The following is a 14,699-nucleotide window of genomic DNA, read 5'->3' on the forward strand; positions in this document are numbered from 1 at the left end:
ACCTGTCGCTCTCGTACTTGACATCCCATCCATAGCATCATCCTCCTCCACCGGTCCACTCACCACTTCAATTCCCCGACCACCACCACCACCCTCCCCATTCTCACCACCCCGAGCTCCATCAACATTCACAGCCTGCATCTCCTCATCCGTATCCTGCGAATCATTCAAATTAATCCCCGCCAACGCAATTTCATCAACCCCCGCCGTCGTCGTCTGCGTATGCGACGACGGAGCATGCAACTGCATAGGATTAATACTTCCCTTTCCATCCCCCACAACCACCACCTCCTCACTATCTGCCCCATTATTACGATGCCTTCCATCCCCTTCCCCCGTCTTCTCATCCCCCTTCCCCGTCATACCCATCAATCCCAACCCAGGCGTCGAAAGATGCCCACTCGCCGAATGCGGACCCGTCGTATTCGGAGGCGCATACGCACTCCCAAACCATCCAAACCCACCCCCCAACCCATACCCCCTCGCTCCAAAAATCAAATCCCCGGCGTAATCCGAATGATGCGTAATAGCCCTCCCACTCGGATTATTATTCAGATACCCCATGGAATTATACACCACCTCATCCGCATTACCAGTATAATCATCCGAAAACGCACTCTGCGCCTCATCCTCATTAAACGACACTTCCGAATTCGAACTGATATCCCCCGCAAACGATTCAGAACCAAAAGGTCCACTCCACCCAGATGAATTATTCATAGCGGAAAAGGTCGATGATAATGCCAGGGCTGAAGATGAGGGTGGCCACAAGTCATAACGTTCGATGACGCCGTGATGTTGATGTGAGTTGTAGTTATTAATGTAGTTCATCGGGAGATTGAGTGTTGTAAGATTAGTTATGTTTCCGATGAGTGGGTTCGTTGTCTGAGTAGTGGAGGCGGAGGTGGGTGACGAGGACGAAGGTGGCGGTGGTGCTGCTGCATTTCCGCTCGTCGCAGTCGTTGAATTTGCCGCGGCAGGAGGACTGGTTGTGGCACTACTAGTAGCGGTGGTGGTGGAAGTTGCACTGGGAGGTGGTGACAGGGGATGAGGGTTGGCATTGTTAAGGGGAGGGAGGTTGTATGATGTGAATGGAGAGGACGGGGAGAAATAGGATGAGGGTGTACCCGTACCTGGCGTACCATTTCCACTCGAATTGGACGGGAATGAATGATCAAGTCTTGGATTGGCCGAAAGCCAGTCTTGTGGACCCCACGCGGATTGACCAATCTTGGGCCCATCATAATGCTGTTGCGATGTCGGATGAGAGCCGTTGCCATCGAGTTTAGTCCCGTCGTGGGATGAGTCTTGCGATGAGGGCGGCCACGTGTGATGCGAATGTGTGGGGGTATGCTGTAAAGTTGAAATAGGGTTCGGCGGTTGTGGATGGTTCTCGAGCGGAGAGGAAGGATACTCGGCAAGAGGGTCGGAGGAGATAGAGTCGAGTGGAATAAGGCGCATGCCCATATCGTCATCGTCAATGAAGGAGTGTTCGATGGTGGACGAGGGGCTGAGGTGCAAGCCAAGGTCGTTGTTCTTCTTCATGCTATCGGGAACCAAGGCCATCAACGACAAGGGCGTCTTTGGCATATTGGTAGTGCTCATGTAGCCGTCTTCGTCTTCCGGCCCAGAGCTATCCTCATACTCAGAACAAGCTGCGCTCTGAGGTACACTTTTTGTTCCGCCTCTCAACAAGATACCTTGACTGGTCTGAGCCCTTCTTCGCCTTATGCCTCTCACAGGCCCCGTAGCGCCAGAACTACTCAAAGCAAGCTGATCATCAGTAGCCGCGCGTCCGACATCTTCAGCCAACGAGAGCTCCTTTTTCTTTTTGCTGGTGTTGTTTCGAGGTTTATAACCAGCAGCCTGATACAACTCGGGAAAAGCATTCCTGAATCGGTCTCGAAGATCGGTCGAACGACGGTTTTGTTCTTGAAAGATGGGATCCTTGACGATGGTGGCCCAGACAGTGCCGTGTTTCTCATAACCGGCCTTGAGCGCGCGATCTTCTTCTTCGGTGAAGGGACGTCTGCGTTTACTCCGGGTCTTTTCGAACAGGGAAGAGCCATCGGGGAGGGTGGAGCGAACTTTGGAGGAGAGGTGGGTACGCGCGTTGGGGTAGTGTTTTTTATAAGCGTCGGGAAAGTAGGTGCGGAATCTGCTTTATGTGTGAGGGTAAATGTCAGAAAAGAAAGAGACAAGACAGACCTGTCTTTGAGATCGACGGGGGAGCGGTTGTCGAAAGTGAGGGTGGGGTCGCTGAGGATGGTCTTCCAGTTGCCGACGCCGTGCTAGAGAAAAGGGTGAGCGAGGGCGATGAACTCGGGGGAAGAGACGGACGCGGTTGCAGCCGTCGACGAGCATCTGGGTCTCTTCCGGCGACCATTTCTTGCGCGGTTTTTTCTCGGGCGGGGCGGGCGGGGGGGCCGAGCTAGGGCCGGCGAGACCGGTGTCGTCTCTAAAGGCCCAGGGGACGCGGGGTGCAGAGGCAGGCAAGGCGAGGGAGACTCTGCGCTGCGAGGCCATCGTCTGCAAAGCATTTTTTATTATTTCCACTCTTATTTCTACACCAAATATCCCACTCTCCCACGCTCATTTCTCCTCCGCCTCGGCTGCAATCCGCGCCTCGACCCCAGCCAGCTTGCCCACCCACTCGTCCAGCCGCCCAGCAAGCCCCCCAATCTGCTCCAAAGACAGCACCCGCGGCTGCACCCAGCTCACATACGCCTTTTCCTCCACCTCGTCCAGAGATCCGCGGATGAGCTTCAAACTAAAACAACCACACCTCATCAACACGAGGCAACATGAAATCTCGATCCAAAAAACCCACCTGAGCGCCTTCATCACAAGGTGTTCCACCTCCTCTACAGGCAGCCGTGTCTCTTCTCCAATCGTCTGGAAACTCATCGTCCGGTCGTTGGCTGGCCTCTTGAACACACTCTCGATCAACGCCATCAGACATATCTTTTGCCTCAAAAACGCATAATTTTCTTGTAAAATCGGCTATGTATATAAAATAAAATCAGCGATAGGCACACGATACAGCACAATACAACGTGTTATCCATACCTCTTGAGGAAACAAGGGTGCCAATGCTTCGAATTTCCCGATATTACCCTCATTAAACGTGAACAACAGCTTTTTCATCCATTCCAGGGCTGTCCCAGTAAACGCATCCAAGATGGGATGCATCAACTTTAAGATAAAAGATAATACCATACGTCAGCCATTTAAAGTAAAAGAAAAAAAAACGTGGTTTCAGCGACGCACCAATTCACCAAAATTGTATATCGTATCTGCCAAGAACGCAGAAACAGCTAGATCATGCGCTCGTACGAGTCGTTCTTCACTTGACATGTCTTTTTCAATATCAACACATGCAAGATATAACAACGAGTTGCGATAATACGGCGCATACTCTGCTTTTGCCTAGCAAAAAAAAATCATTTAGGACCTTTTAACATGACTTTTTTGGCTTTTACCTTGTAGTAATCAGCAGCGACACCATAATAAGCTGCATTCACACCACTATCCACGTTTTCCAATATATCCAACACTTTCCAAGCTTCATCCATATCCGCCTTCGTTCCCTCCAAATCTCCAAACACCAATTTAGCATGAGCGATCGTGGCGAGAAGTAATACATGCGCTTCTTGTGATTTCTCAATATCGATACGTGAGAGAAGAGATGTCAAGAAAGTCAAATGCGTTTGCGGATCTATATCATTAATATTAAATTGAAAGTGTAAGCAGAGAGGAAGGGAGAGAGAGAGGGAGGGAAGAAGAAGAAAAGAAAAACGCACTATCGATATCTTTAACAACTTTAACCCCCATCTCAACTAATCTCAACTGATTAATCCTCCCTTCAAAATCCCTCACAAACCTTTCAAACACATCTACTCTATACGGTTTCGCCAACGGATCTTCGAAAAATTCAAATAATTTCTTCGTCAATTGGTGCCATAATCTTTTTTTCACATTGAAATTTCAGCTTTTTCCAAGAAACAAAAAAAATTCATACATAGAACCCACTTTTTGGTATAGAGAGTTTTGAATGATTCGAAGAAAGGATGTAGTTCGGTTGGAGTATTGGTCACCGCCAAACTGATGAATTCATCCAATACGAGTTTCGGTGGGCTACTCGTTGTACTCGTTGTACTTGTTGTACTCGCTGTACTTGTTGTTGGTGCAAGTGACATTGGTTCGTGACTGTAATCAAGAATTCACATCCAAATGAGATCCAAACAACAAAAAGACGTACTTTTGGGAATGACGGTTAATCGCGTTATTAGTAGGGCTGCTTATGACGCGTCCCTTCGTAGAGATGATTAGATCAAATGTCGTTGGTAAATAAGTGTAAATAAGCTAATATCTCCCAGACTCCAGTGAAATGCGAGTTTGGGTCACTTCAACTGTTGCACTTGTGAACAGTATTCGTGACGTTTCGACTTGCTCTCACAATCATGAAACATATTTGAACTTCCACCATACATTGACGCAGCACGAACACAATAAAGTGCAAAATCAAGGTACTATCACTGGTTATATTGCTTATCCGGACGATGATTCTTTGAGTGAAATGTGCTATCTCCTATTGATCATCTATAGAGAACTTGCTAGCAGTCCAACAAACGAGTAGCGGAACCGCTGAAAAATTTCTTCCCCAGAAAAAAGAATTATGTTAATTCACATCTAGACTCGAAATGCAAGCCAAGCAGGAGCCAGATTTATATCATCATCTCCATGCCAAGCGACAGAGTTCACGCAAGAGAAACCCCCAATTCCAGGCTGCAATGATCATAACTAACCAAAGAAAACCGAGAATGGACTAGACGTTGAACGAAAAAAAATATAGTTCAAACAAAAAAGTCCAGCCAAGCCCAATTAATATACGTCAAAGAGAGCACGGAAATTGACTAACACCAGGAACCGATCAATGTTCCTAGCCTACTTTGACGCTAACAAGGCGGGGATCACGTACTCTCCCTTAAAAAAAAAGACGCCCGGCCCGACCTTTATGACATTGGGCCCACAGACAAAGTGTTCTGCGGAGCCACCTTTAAACTACTCGGTTTAGTCCTCCACCACCGCCTCCCCGTTCTCCCGGTCATGACGCATTACGAACTGCCCATATTCGCTTTCCTTGCCGCGCTACTGGTCTTGATTCCCTTACCATATTATTGGAGAAGAGGAAACGTTGCCATTTTCGCAATTATTGCATGGACATTCGCGGTTGACATTGTACACGGTATCAACGCGACGATATGGGCGAATAACACTTTTAACGCCGTTCCTCTCTGGTGCGACATTGGTAAGGAACCTTTCTTTTTAAATTACTCGTATGTCTTGCTTTTGGTAAACATGTTTCTTCTCCACTCAGTAACGAAATTGATCACCGGCGCCTCCTATGCTTTGCCTATTTCGTTTATGTGTATCTGTAAACACCTTGCGGAAATCTCTTCCTCCGGTAAAATTACTTTCGATTCTAAGGATCGGCGGCACAGGATGGTATTTGAAGTCGTGATGTGCTTCGGCCTCCCTTTCGTCTTTATGGCACTATGTAAGTATTTCAGTATTTCTTTGTGTTCATTGAAAGTGCCTAAACAAACTTCTGTTTTGTTTCTTTTTTTCAGATTGTATCGTGCAAGACCATCGATTCATTATAATTGAGGACATTGGCTGTCAATCACCCGTCTATAATTCCATCCCAGCTATTTTTATCTTCTGGTTCCCCCGATTGCTTTTCTCTGTCATTACAATGATATACGCAGGTAAAATGACTATCCCCACTCATATCTTTAAACTCTTCTAATTCATTTTTCTTCCCCCCCCCCCCCCAGCCATTGCGCTTCACCGTTTCATCCGCCATCGCCTTATTTTCTCTTCCCATCTTAAAAATTCTGGATCTGGACTCACGACAAACCAATGTTTCTGTCTTATCTCAATGACCCTCATGAACATGATTTGGAATACGATTTTGACGATCTTTAATTTATATGACAGTGTTTCTGGCAGTGGCCTACACCCTTGGACCTCGTGGAATGACGTTCACTCTCATTGGAATCATGTTGATGTATGGTCTCGTAATACCATGCCTTTAGGGTCTCGTAGGATCGCTCTGCTTCTCTGGTGGACCGTGCCTGTCTCCTCGTTCATTTTTTTCATCTTTCAATATGGATTTCGTCAAGAGATCTGGGGGAAATACACTCGAGCGTGGATTTGGCTCAAGGCAGGCATTTTTCATAGCCGTCGTCTGTCAGAGGAGAGTGGGACAATTTTCAGAGGAGGCCCGTAAGTCCCTTTCTCTCGTGCTGAAACCGTATTATTCACCCCTTTCTACAGTCTTTTAAAGCAACCGAAACTCGTTCATCAAAGGTGCAAAGGACGTTTCCCTATATTCAGAGCTTCCGCCGGAAACAGCGTCTCAAGCACGATCAACTTGTCTATAGAAGACCTGCGCCACTGTCATCTGCATGATTCCCTAGACCAGTCAACGGCTGAAGAAAGCTCAACCCTAAGCCATGTTCAGACTGGTGAACGACTACCCCAACTCCCTGAAATTCCTGTGCTACCTCCATTTTCTTCATACCTCCCATCCTCGCTTCCCTTCACCGATCTAGTAGAATGTAGGCATATTCAAGATTACCGTCGTCCATTCTGTGGGCCGAGTATATGCGCTCCGACTCGTCCGAACCGGATTGAAGGCATTGTGGTTACTGTTCATCGACATGCCTCGATTGATACTACTACATGATCACAGGTCTGGTCATTCTCTTGACCTATTTCGTCCATTTGGTGTTCTTTGATAGCACATGTCCGTTCTTTACGTTCATTAGTGTATTTATTTTTTGAAATTGGGGCACCTCACTTACGGCCACTGCAACGTTGTGACTCGTGAGCGACCTCGACCTCGACCTCTGCCCTGCCCTATTGATGAGGACTCAGCTGTTGATTCGCTGGACATTGTCGACGATGTGGTTGTAATTATAATCAGCCGTTGATAAGATTACTCGACGATTGTTGTTTGTTTTGCAAGGCGTTAGTACACCGACGGACCGGATTCCCCACTCGGGATGTTCCGAAAGTGTTCTAATTTTGGACGAGAATGTCTTTCGAAGTCATGGACTGGCTCGCTGGGATAAGGGTAGAGCGTGGATTAGGAACTGTAGGGATCGCAATGAATGATAGAACACTTGATCTGCGGCGTACGTTTGGTGTACGCTGGTGCCCGTAATTTGATATATTTGACAGCCGCCAGTTGTACTACATTTCTTTCACAGCCTCAAGGCTCACAAACGCTATGGCCCCCAATGATTAATTGATTTGGAACATTATGGTGGCAAGAGACATGTTCGTATCGCCCTGATCGTGCTCGTTTCTCAAAATTCGGTGAGGTGGAGGCAAACTTATAAAGTTATTCTTGTGGCGAAGCCCGGTCGAGCCCTCCGGATTTAAGAAGAAAGCCGAAAGGCTCCAGCACGCAAGATTGTGAGTTGAATTTGTTTATAGCGCCTCGCCACGACTGAGCTGTTTAAATTCAGCGAATCCAAGACCGAGAGGGGCGAGCCCAGCTTGGGAGACGCTTACATCAGCTGGTATAGTGATCGCGGGCGCGGTGTCTGTTCTCTTCTGACCGCCATCGACTATGGAGTCACTCAACCTCAACACTCTCGCAACATCCCTCCCCACGGCCCAGCAGAAGGCAGAACAAGAACTGCTCAACAACTTCAAAGGTACCAACTTTTTTAATCAAACTATTTTAAACATGAAAAATAACTTTTTTCGCAAAGCCGCGGCTCTCAGCATCACCACGCTTTATCGTTCCTCGCGACAGAATGCTAAGCGCGCTCACAATGCTGGTTATGCTGCTGCATGTCAGGATCTTTTAACGATGATCCAGCAGGGAGTTTCTGTGGGTGGGCTGGGAAATCCGATGCCAAGTTCGTCATCTGATGCGGATGATGGTGGCATGACTATTGGCCGAGTCATGGATTGGACTGAAGCTCGGCTCGAAGCCATCAGAGCTCAAGAAGAAGAAGAGGATGAAGAAGAAGAACGTGAGAAGGAGAAAGAGCGCACTCGGTCGACGTCTTGCGTACCGCCGAGTCATAATAAGCCAGCGACATCAAATTCAGTAGGTTTCCGTCGCAACTATGTTGCATCCATGCACTGACATATTATAACTAGTCTCCACCACCTTCCTTACCCACTCCAAGTTCGCCAACTGTCAACTCCTCGAATCCTCCTCCTGAGCCTATTACCCCCTCGCCAGCCCTTCATCCATCGAACGTGCATCGACCTACACAACGCAGCAAACCTCGCGCTGCGTCGAAAGGAGACCTATTGGGTTCCCACCCCAACATCCCGACAATCCCCTCCACTTCTGTCTTCAATTTCATGCCAGAAATGGTAACACCCATCAGTCCTCCTATTACCTTTCCTGAAATGCCAAGTCTCCCAGCTGTCGGCACCAAGCGGCGCCACGCTATGATGATGATGTTGGACGCCGCTACTCCGACTACCACTGGTAGCAACACTACAACGCAGTCGCCTTCTATGGCTAATTCACCTGCGTCTCCGGCCAGTTTCTCTGGTCCCGCTCGGCGGAGAACAAGGAGCAACCGAGGACATCAGCAGAATCAGAATATTAACAACATGATGCAAGCTCCAAATGAGTCCATGGATATAGAAGATGACGGTCGGGAACGAAAACGCGTAGCAAGACGCTGATAGCCTCGCTTTTTCCATTCATCCTCCCCTCCTACATCGGCTATCATTATTGGACAACTATTCCATCGCAAGCATACAATCCACCTTCCCTTTCCAAAGTCCGTCTTTTTACGCAAATACCAAATGTATCAAAGCAACACACGTTATCATCTCCAAGTAGTATAGTTACCCCACTAGCTATTTACAATTTCGTGCATTCTTCACATACGCTGTTCCTTTTAAGGACACTGACACGGCCTCATTATGACATTCATTTCCATGACTCGCCATTCTTTTGTTGTTGTTCATTGCTTCCGATTATAAAATGCTTCCAACCTCTCTTGTGTAATTGATTACTTACAATTGCTAGCCGTCTCTTTGGGTAATCTTCATGTATTGTATGGCAAAATAGTAGCAAATAGATAATCATAATACTCCGAGGCAAACCTTGAGCTTCAGAATCTTCTGCCAAGTAGACTTTCCGGGAAAGGCTCTACTTGGCGGTACTCGCCCCCACCTTCTCCTTGAAAATGAGGAGCCCGGAATATCAACATTAAGATTACTACTTATATGTCAAATTTGTCGAAAAACGGTCACATCCGGATAAGATGAAACTGGTAAGTAGAAGCGCACTGTCTTTATTCTTACTTCGGGGCTTTTTGAAATGTAGATCCTAATCGATCTGAGCGCTAATAGCTGGATCAATGCAATTGATGACAGCAAAAGCTTATTTGACAGCGATCAACTTTGAATAACCCAGGCTCAACCATTCGTCATTCAAACTTCCCAGTCCCATCCATACTCGAATTTTCAAGTTAATATGAAAACACTCAAGTCCAAAAACCTATCCACATTCGACCCTATCTGCCCTAATGATGAAGTCCACAAAAAAAGCCTTCACCTGTAAATTCTTCCTTAAAATGACATCCCCCAATCACCGACGATAGCCTATACACAAAAAAAAAAAAAAAAACAACCTCAGCATTCCACAACAACAATTCATCCATCTTCTCCATCGCTTCAAAAAAAAAAAAAATTCTTTTACCTAGGCCCGAATAAAAACCACACACATTGTGAATCCAGGCCTCAGGGAGACTTACCTCGAACCAAATTCATAAAAAGAGGGCTCCGAGTCCGAGTCGGGGAGGGGGCGGTTCTCGTACACGCCAACCAAGCTTAAGTTGAAGGGTTCATTAATGAGGACCGCACCGGCAGTTTTCCGGGATTTCCAAAACTGGAATAATTCTGCGCCAATGATTCCAGGACCGCCGAAACTCCTTACGGCTCAAGAATGCTGCAGTTTATTGTTTTGTGAATTAAAATGAAATGAGCTTGGAGTACTGTTTCTTGGTGACGCTCTTAGCATGATCTTATTGTATGTACTTCAACGTTTCGAGCTTCTAGAAACCATGCAAATCGTGAAGGGATATATGATGATGTGTCGATTATCCTTCAACATGCAATGATTTTACAACAAGACCCATAAACAAGATATCAGGTGCATTTACTAGTTTATGTGGCAGTAACATGACCGCAAAAGAAAAAATCGGATTAAAGAGACACAATTCCACATAGCCTTACATACACAGATAGAGTTTACATCTATGAAAAGAGATACAAATCATACATACAATGGATCGACATCAAATTCTGGTCTCTAGATTTCTAGTTGGGCGTTACCATCTTCGTATCCCCAACAGCCGCAAAGCGTTTGAGAACCTCTACAACCGCCGTGCCAACCCTACCACCGCCTCTACTAACTCCCGATTCCGGATCGTTAGTTGACAAAGGAACGGTCGGTTCTACTTCATCGAGGTCTAGTTTCCAATGGGCATCCGTTCCTTTCTTGCTCGTGCTGACGGTCACACACTCCGCATGGATTCCCTCTATTTCATTCATCCTCCTCAGTAAAGCTTCATCAGAACTGATAACAAGCACGAAATCAACTTCGCCGCCGAGGCTACGAGCCTCATCAACCCGTAATGCGGCGTTGGAGATGGAGATCACCGGGGAAGCAAGTGTGTTAAACGAATAACTTTCTAAGAATGAACCCTTCCTTTCCGAACGAACTGCAGCCGAAGAGGTAGCGGGACCTCCCGGTTGTAAGATGCTGCCGACTGCCGTAGATCTAGATATGTTTCCGGGAAGGACAAGGAAGGAGCTCTTTCCTGGTATGATACGCAACCCACAACGCTCTCCGAGGCTATCAAAGATGTGGTTTTGCGCTTCGGCCGCTTGTCTCCGGGCCCACTGACGATCAGATGAATCCTCTCGTGGGTCTCCAGTCCAGTATCGCCATATAACGGAAGCTTCTCTTTCCTCGATAATAGAACCGGGCGTTCGCTCCGTGAACTGATGCAATAGATGAATAGGTCGTTGAGGACTAAGAGTAGATGGACTCACATAATTTAACATCTCTAGACAGCTGCTCTTCCACGTCAAGTTATGATTCGCGACGAGATTCAACCACTCTCCCACATAAGGGCTGTTTCGGCCAGATTTGATTTTGATAAAGCACCCATTCTCTGCGCTAATAATATCTTGAGAGATGATCAATAGATACTCAGCATGATCTTACACAATTCCAATGTTGGGAACTTTCTCAGCCACACGTTCAAGGACGCCGCGAACGGGAAGGCCACTCAGCAACCAAACATCGTTTCGCCTATCCTCCGCGAGACTACTCAAAGCATTGAGGGGTTCCTCCGGTATCTCAAAATCGCCGTTCAAGTAGGCTTGCAGACCTCTGCGACTGAGGTCCCTTTTCCAAAGAGTGCCCTCAAAATCAACGATGATAAGTCGTCTTTGAGAATGTTTGTATCTGCAGCAGAACATGAGCACCGATGAATATAGAGCATGGATTGTACACACTGGGGGAATACTCTGGTCAGGTCTAGGTGTGGGACATCTTCAATGTCGTCCATCCAATGTTCGGAATGCGCTCGAATGACACGGTTGAGGAAATTATTGACGAACGTTTGGGCTGTTTGGGTTATCACATGATTGTGGAGATCCTTAAATGAGAATTGTCAGTTTGACGGGTAAGTGATGACATTTGATTTACCATCCACCAAGTTTTGCTATCCCCTGCATTCGCTGTAAGTGCTTTGTATATCGCATCTGCAGTGCCTCGAGTATCCCAAGGATTGATAGCAATGCAGCTCCTGAAACCAGTGTAACTGTAGGAGCCAGTGAACTGATAAAACGTTTAGCTACGTTCTTGGAAGCAGACATAAGTATACCCACCTCACTCAAAATTAAGCACCCTGGGTTCTGCTTGCCTTCTTGGCACTCGACAAACTCATGTGTCCGAAGAGCCATGCCTTCCCTAAGACTAGCTGCAATGAAAGCATCGCCAACCGTAAGCAAGGCGAGATATTGACTGAAAGTCAAGTCCTGAACCTGTCAATGGGGTTATTTAGGGCCGCGGTGTTGTGAAAACTGAAAAGCATACATGTAAGAAGATGACGGGTTGATATGTCAACGTGGAAAATCGCGAGTTGACCCTCGATACCACATCAGCAACACCACCAGCCAATTCATTGACCTCCGTCGTCTGCAGAGCGACCTGTATCAGGACCACCTAAAACATAAATAATCAGTACGGCATATCAGATGATATGTTGCTTGATTATGATGTACCTTTCCTTGAAACTCAGGATACCTCTCCAAGAAGTTTTCGAAAGCCTGAAGTTTGTGTCTAACGCCTTGAACTTCATCAAGCTTGTCCCTGCCCACGACGATCTTCATGCCAGCGTAACGTTGTCTCAGGACGGACACCCATTCTGCCACATCGGGTTGCTGTCTGTGTGTATGTCAGATTGTGTCTATGAATGCTATAGCAGAAACCTTACTTCCTCTCCTGAAGGCGCTTCACGTCTATGCCCATAGGAAAAGAACCAACATCCACGAACCGCTCGCGTTCGAGAGACTTCGTAGCGTCTTCATCTCCAGCCTTCAAAACCTCCTCAGCTGTTTTCGATCCAGGGAGCCCCGGCTTCTGCACCTCTTTGCGGAGGCCATTGACTCGGACGAGTTCGTCAACTTTGACAAGGTGGTTTTCTTCCCCTTCAGGGATTCTAATACCTTTTGGTAACGCCTCGAAAGCCAGAATGCGACTAACTGTTTGGCGGAAATGGCGAGCATAATTAGGTGTTTGAAAGCCGACAAGATCCGCAGCCATAAGACCAGAGAGCAAATCGCGGCGAACAGAAAGACAACGGAATATTTCTGACGAAGGGAACGCGATATGCATAAAAAATCCAATAGGCGCAGATGGAGGTATGCGCGGCGATGATCTAAGGAGGAGAGGGAGGAGCATGAGGTGGTAATCATTCACCCAGACTATTCAAACCATTGAGCTCGTTGATGTAGAAATGAGGGTCAGACTCACTGATGTCGCCTTCCCGGTAATTAGACACAATGACATCGGCAAATCGCTGATTGACCGCAACATATTGCTTATAGGAAGCGGACTCATAAAACATTTTGGTCTTCGGAGCATCGGGAACAGCGGAATGGAGGGCTGGCCAAAGTACCTAGGTCTAGATTAGCTATATTCAATGTGTGGCAGAACATATACTCAACCTGATGACAAAATTCGTCATAGCAACTTTGGAATTCGGAGTCGGGGATCCAAACTGGCACACTGCTCTCCTCGGTGAACATCCGAGTGTCTATGTCATCCCTCACAGCCTCCCCAAAATTATCGGTACAAGTTCCGAGTGTACCGACCCACAACTTCCTTTGTATTTTATTGCCGACACTCTCGACAGCATTTTTCAGGCCGCCATTACAGCGAGGGTTGCTCTCGAAATGCCAAAGCTGATCCTTTAAGATTCGGGGGGGATGGCGTGACGCTGATCTAGAGTGTTTGCGTTGCAAGCGAGATTCAGCGCTGCTGGAGGAGATTTGCTTGCGGCAGGTAGGGGGAGAATACACGACATTTGATAGCTTGTCTGAGGCGGCGATATGCTCAAGTACGACGTCAGCGAAGCGAGTAAGTTTTGTGAAGGGGTTCCCTGCTTCAGAGTTAGGGGAGCGGGCTGCAGGACTTGGTCCGCGAGTCTAACATCCATCCATTACTATGTACAACGAGGCCTTCTTGTACGGCTGGGATACGCACTTTGTCCTGCAGATCCTCAACAATGCTCCTAATCGTTGGGGTTATACCAGAGACACTCGAGTGGTGATTATGAACTGGTAGCACTCGAGACGGCTTTTCGCTGTTGGAAAACTTGGGGAGAAAATCAACCCCGTCGGGCGGTATCTCGGGAGTTGCGGGCACTGACTCGCCCAGAACTGCGGTGGTAGGGAGAAAAAGCGAGGCAATGACAACGCGGTGGTTTCTTAGGCCAGCCATGATAGATAAGAGAGGAAGAGGAAGGACGAGAAAGAGGATGAGAAAGAATACGAGGAAGAGAACGGGGAGCCATATCGACGTCATTAGTGCTGCCATATCCGGTCACTGAGTCTCATCGATCATGTCATGTTCTCGCATTCCCCGGTCTTCACTAGCTCGAATCCACATGTCGTAATTCAAATCCCGCCTCGAAACTAGGTTTTGATGTGTCTGGTATCGCCTGGTATCGCAGATGATTTCAATTCCGGAAAGAGCTGGTGCTTAATACTACAGGATGGTAAATATGTTATTGGCTGCTAAAATCACCAAGTTAACCGAGTAGACACAAATAATCGTGCCATTTTATTTGCAATTTCAGTGAAGCGAACACTCACCTGAGTCTCACGCAGAGCCGAACGGCGAAGTCTTTAAACTTGGCTGACATGTGTTTTTTTTTTGATCAGAAGTCATATTCTTTATTTATGGACACAACGTTTTTGTGATACATCGGATGTATGTCTGTCAGTACTACAAACTCAGTCTAAATACACGTGGATACAAGGAAGTACAAAGCATGGCAATACCCTTCAAATACAAATTCAATGGTAGATCGCTATTTTCTAATGCATCGCAGAACCTTATCTTCGAA

The 14,699-nt window shown here is 47.0% G+C and overlaps 5 protein-coding genes across 5 annotated transcripts; 2 read left to right on the forward strand and 3 right to left on the reverse strand.

Moving 5' to 3' along the window:
- Positions 1-17: 17 nt before the first annotated feature.
- On the reverse strand, positions 18-2,526 carry AGABI2DRAFT_121547 (hypothetical protein; the record flags this gene model as incomplete). The annotated part of the gene is made up of 3 exons (XM_006455583.1): positions 18-2,158; positions 2,209-2,291; positions 2,341-2,526. Coding segments are annotated over 3 exons (2,410 nt in total), but the record flags the coding sequence as incomplete, so codon positions are not given.
- AGABI2DRAFT_210106 (hypothetical protein) lies at positions 2,520-4,199 on the reverse strand (the record flags this gene model as incomplete). Its single annotated transcript, XM_006455584.1, has 7 exons — positions 2,520-2,770; positions 2,831-3,003; positions 3,070-3,195; positions 3,271-3,429; positions 3,483-3,718; positions 3,804-3,967; positions 4,033-4,199. 7 exons carry the CDS (start codon positions 4,197-4,199, stop codon positions 2,593-2,595), a joined length of 1,203 nt encoding a protein of 400 aa, XP_006455647.1. The 3' UTR covers positions 2,520-2,592.
- Positions 4,200-5,109: 910 nt separating this feature from the next.
- Positions 5,110-6,754, forward strand: AGABI2DRAFT_239590 (STE3-type of pheromone receptor; the record flags this gene model as incomplete). The annotated part of the gene is made up of 5 exons (XM_006455908.1): positions 5,110-5,311; positions 5,381-5,560; positions 5,634-5,771; positions 5,841-6,291; positions 6,343-6,754. The coding sequence occupies 5 exons, from the start codon at positions 5,110-5,112 to the stop codon at positions 6,752-6,754; spliced, it is 1,383 nt and encodes a 460-aa protein (XP_006455971.1).
- An 883-nt stretch (positions 6,755-7,637) lies between these two features.
- AGABI2DRAFT_195063 (hypothetical protein) lies at positions 7,638-8,868 on the forward strand. Its single transcript, XM_006455585.1, has 3 exons — positions 7,638-7,733; positions 7,791-8,134; positions 8,188-8,868. Exons 1-3 carry the CDS (start codon positions 7,646-7,648, stop codon positions 8,728-8,730), a joined length of 975 nt encoding a protein of 324 aa, XP_006455648.1. The 5' UTR covers positions 7,638-7,645; the 3' UTR covers positions 8,731-8,868.
- A 1,506-nt stretch (positions 8,869-10,374) lies between these two features.
- AGABI2DRAFT_121550 (hypothetical protein) lies at positions 10,375-14,071 on the reverse strand (the record flags this gene model as incomplete). The annotated part of the gene is made up of 12 exons (XM_006455586.1): positions 10,375-11,061; positions 11,113-11,239; positions 11,288-11,530; positions 11,581-11,723; positions 11,774-11,905; positions 11,956-12,111; positions 12,164-12,292; positions 12,352-12,514; positions 12,564-13,053; positions 13,103-13,247; positions 13,297-13,776; positions 13,835-14,071. The coding sequence occupies 12 exons, from the start codon at positions 14,069-14,071 to the stop codon at positions 10,375-10,377; spliced, it is 3,132 nt and encodes a 1,043-aa protein (XP_006455649.1).
- Between the last annotated feature and the right edge of the window lie 628 nt (positions 14,072-14,699).

This window comes from Agaricus bisporus, assembly GCF_000300575.1.
Source record: "Agaricus bisporus var. bisporus H97 unplaced genomic scaffold AGABI2scaffold_11, whole genome shotgun sequence".
NCBI lineage: Eukaryota > Fungi > Basidiomycota > Agaricomycetes > Agaricales > Agaricaceae > Agaricus > Agaricus bisporus.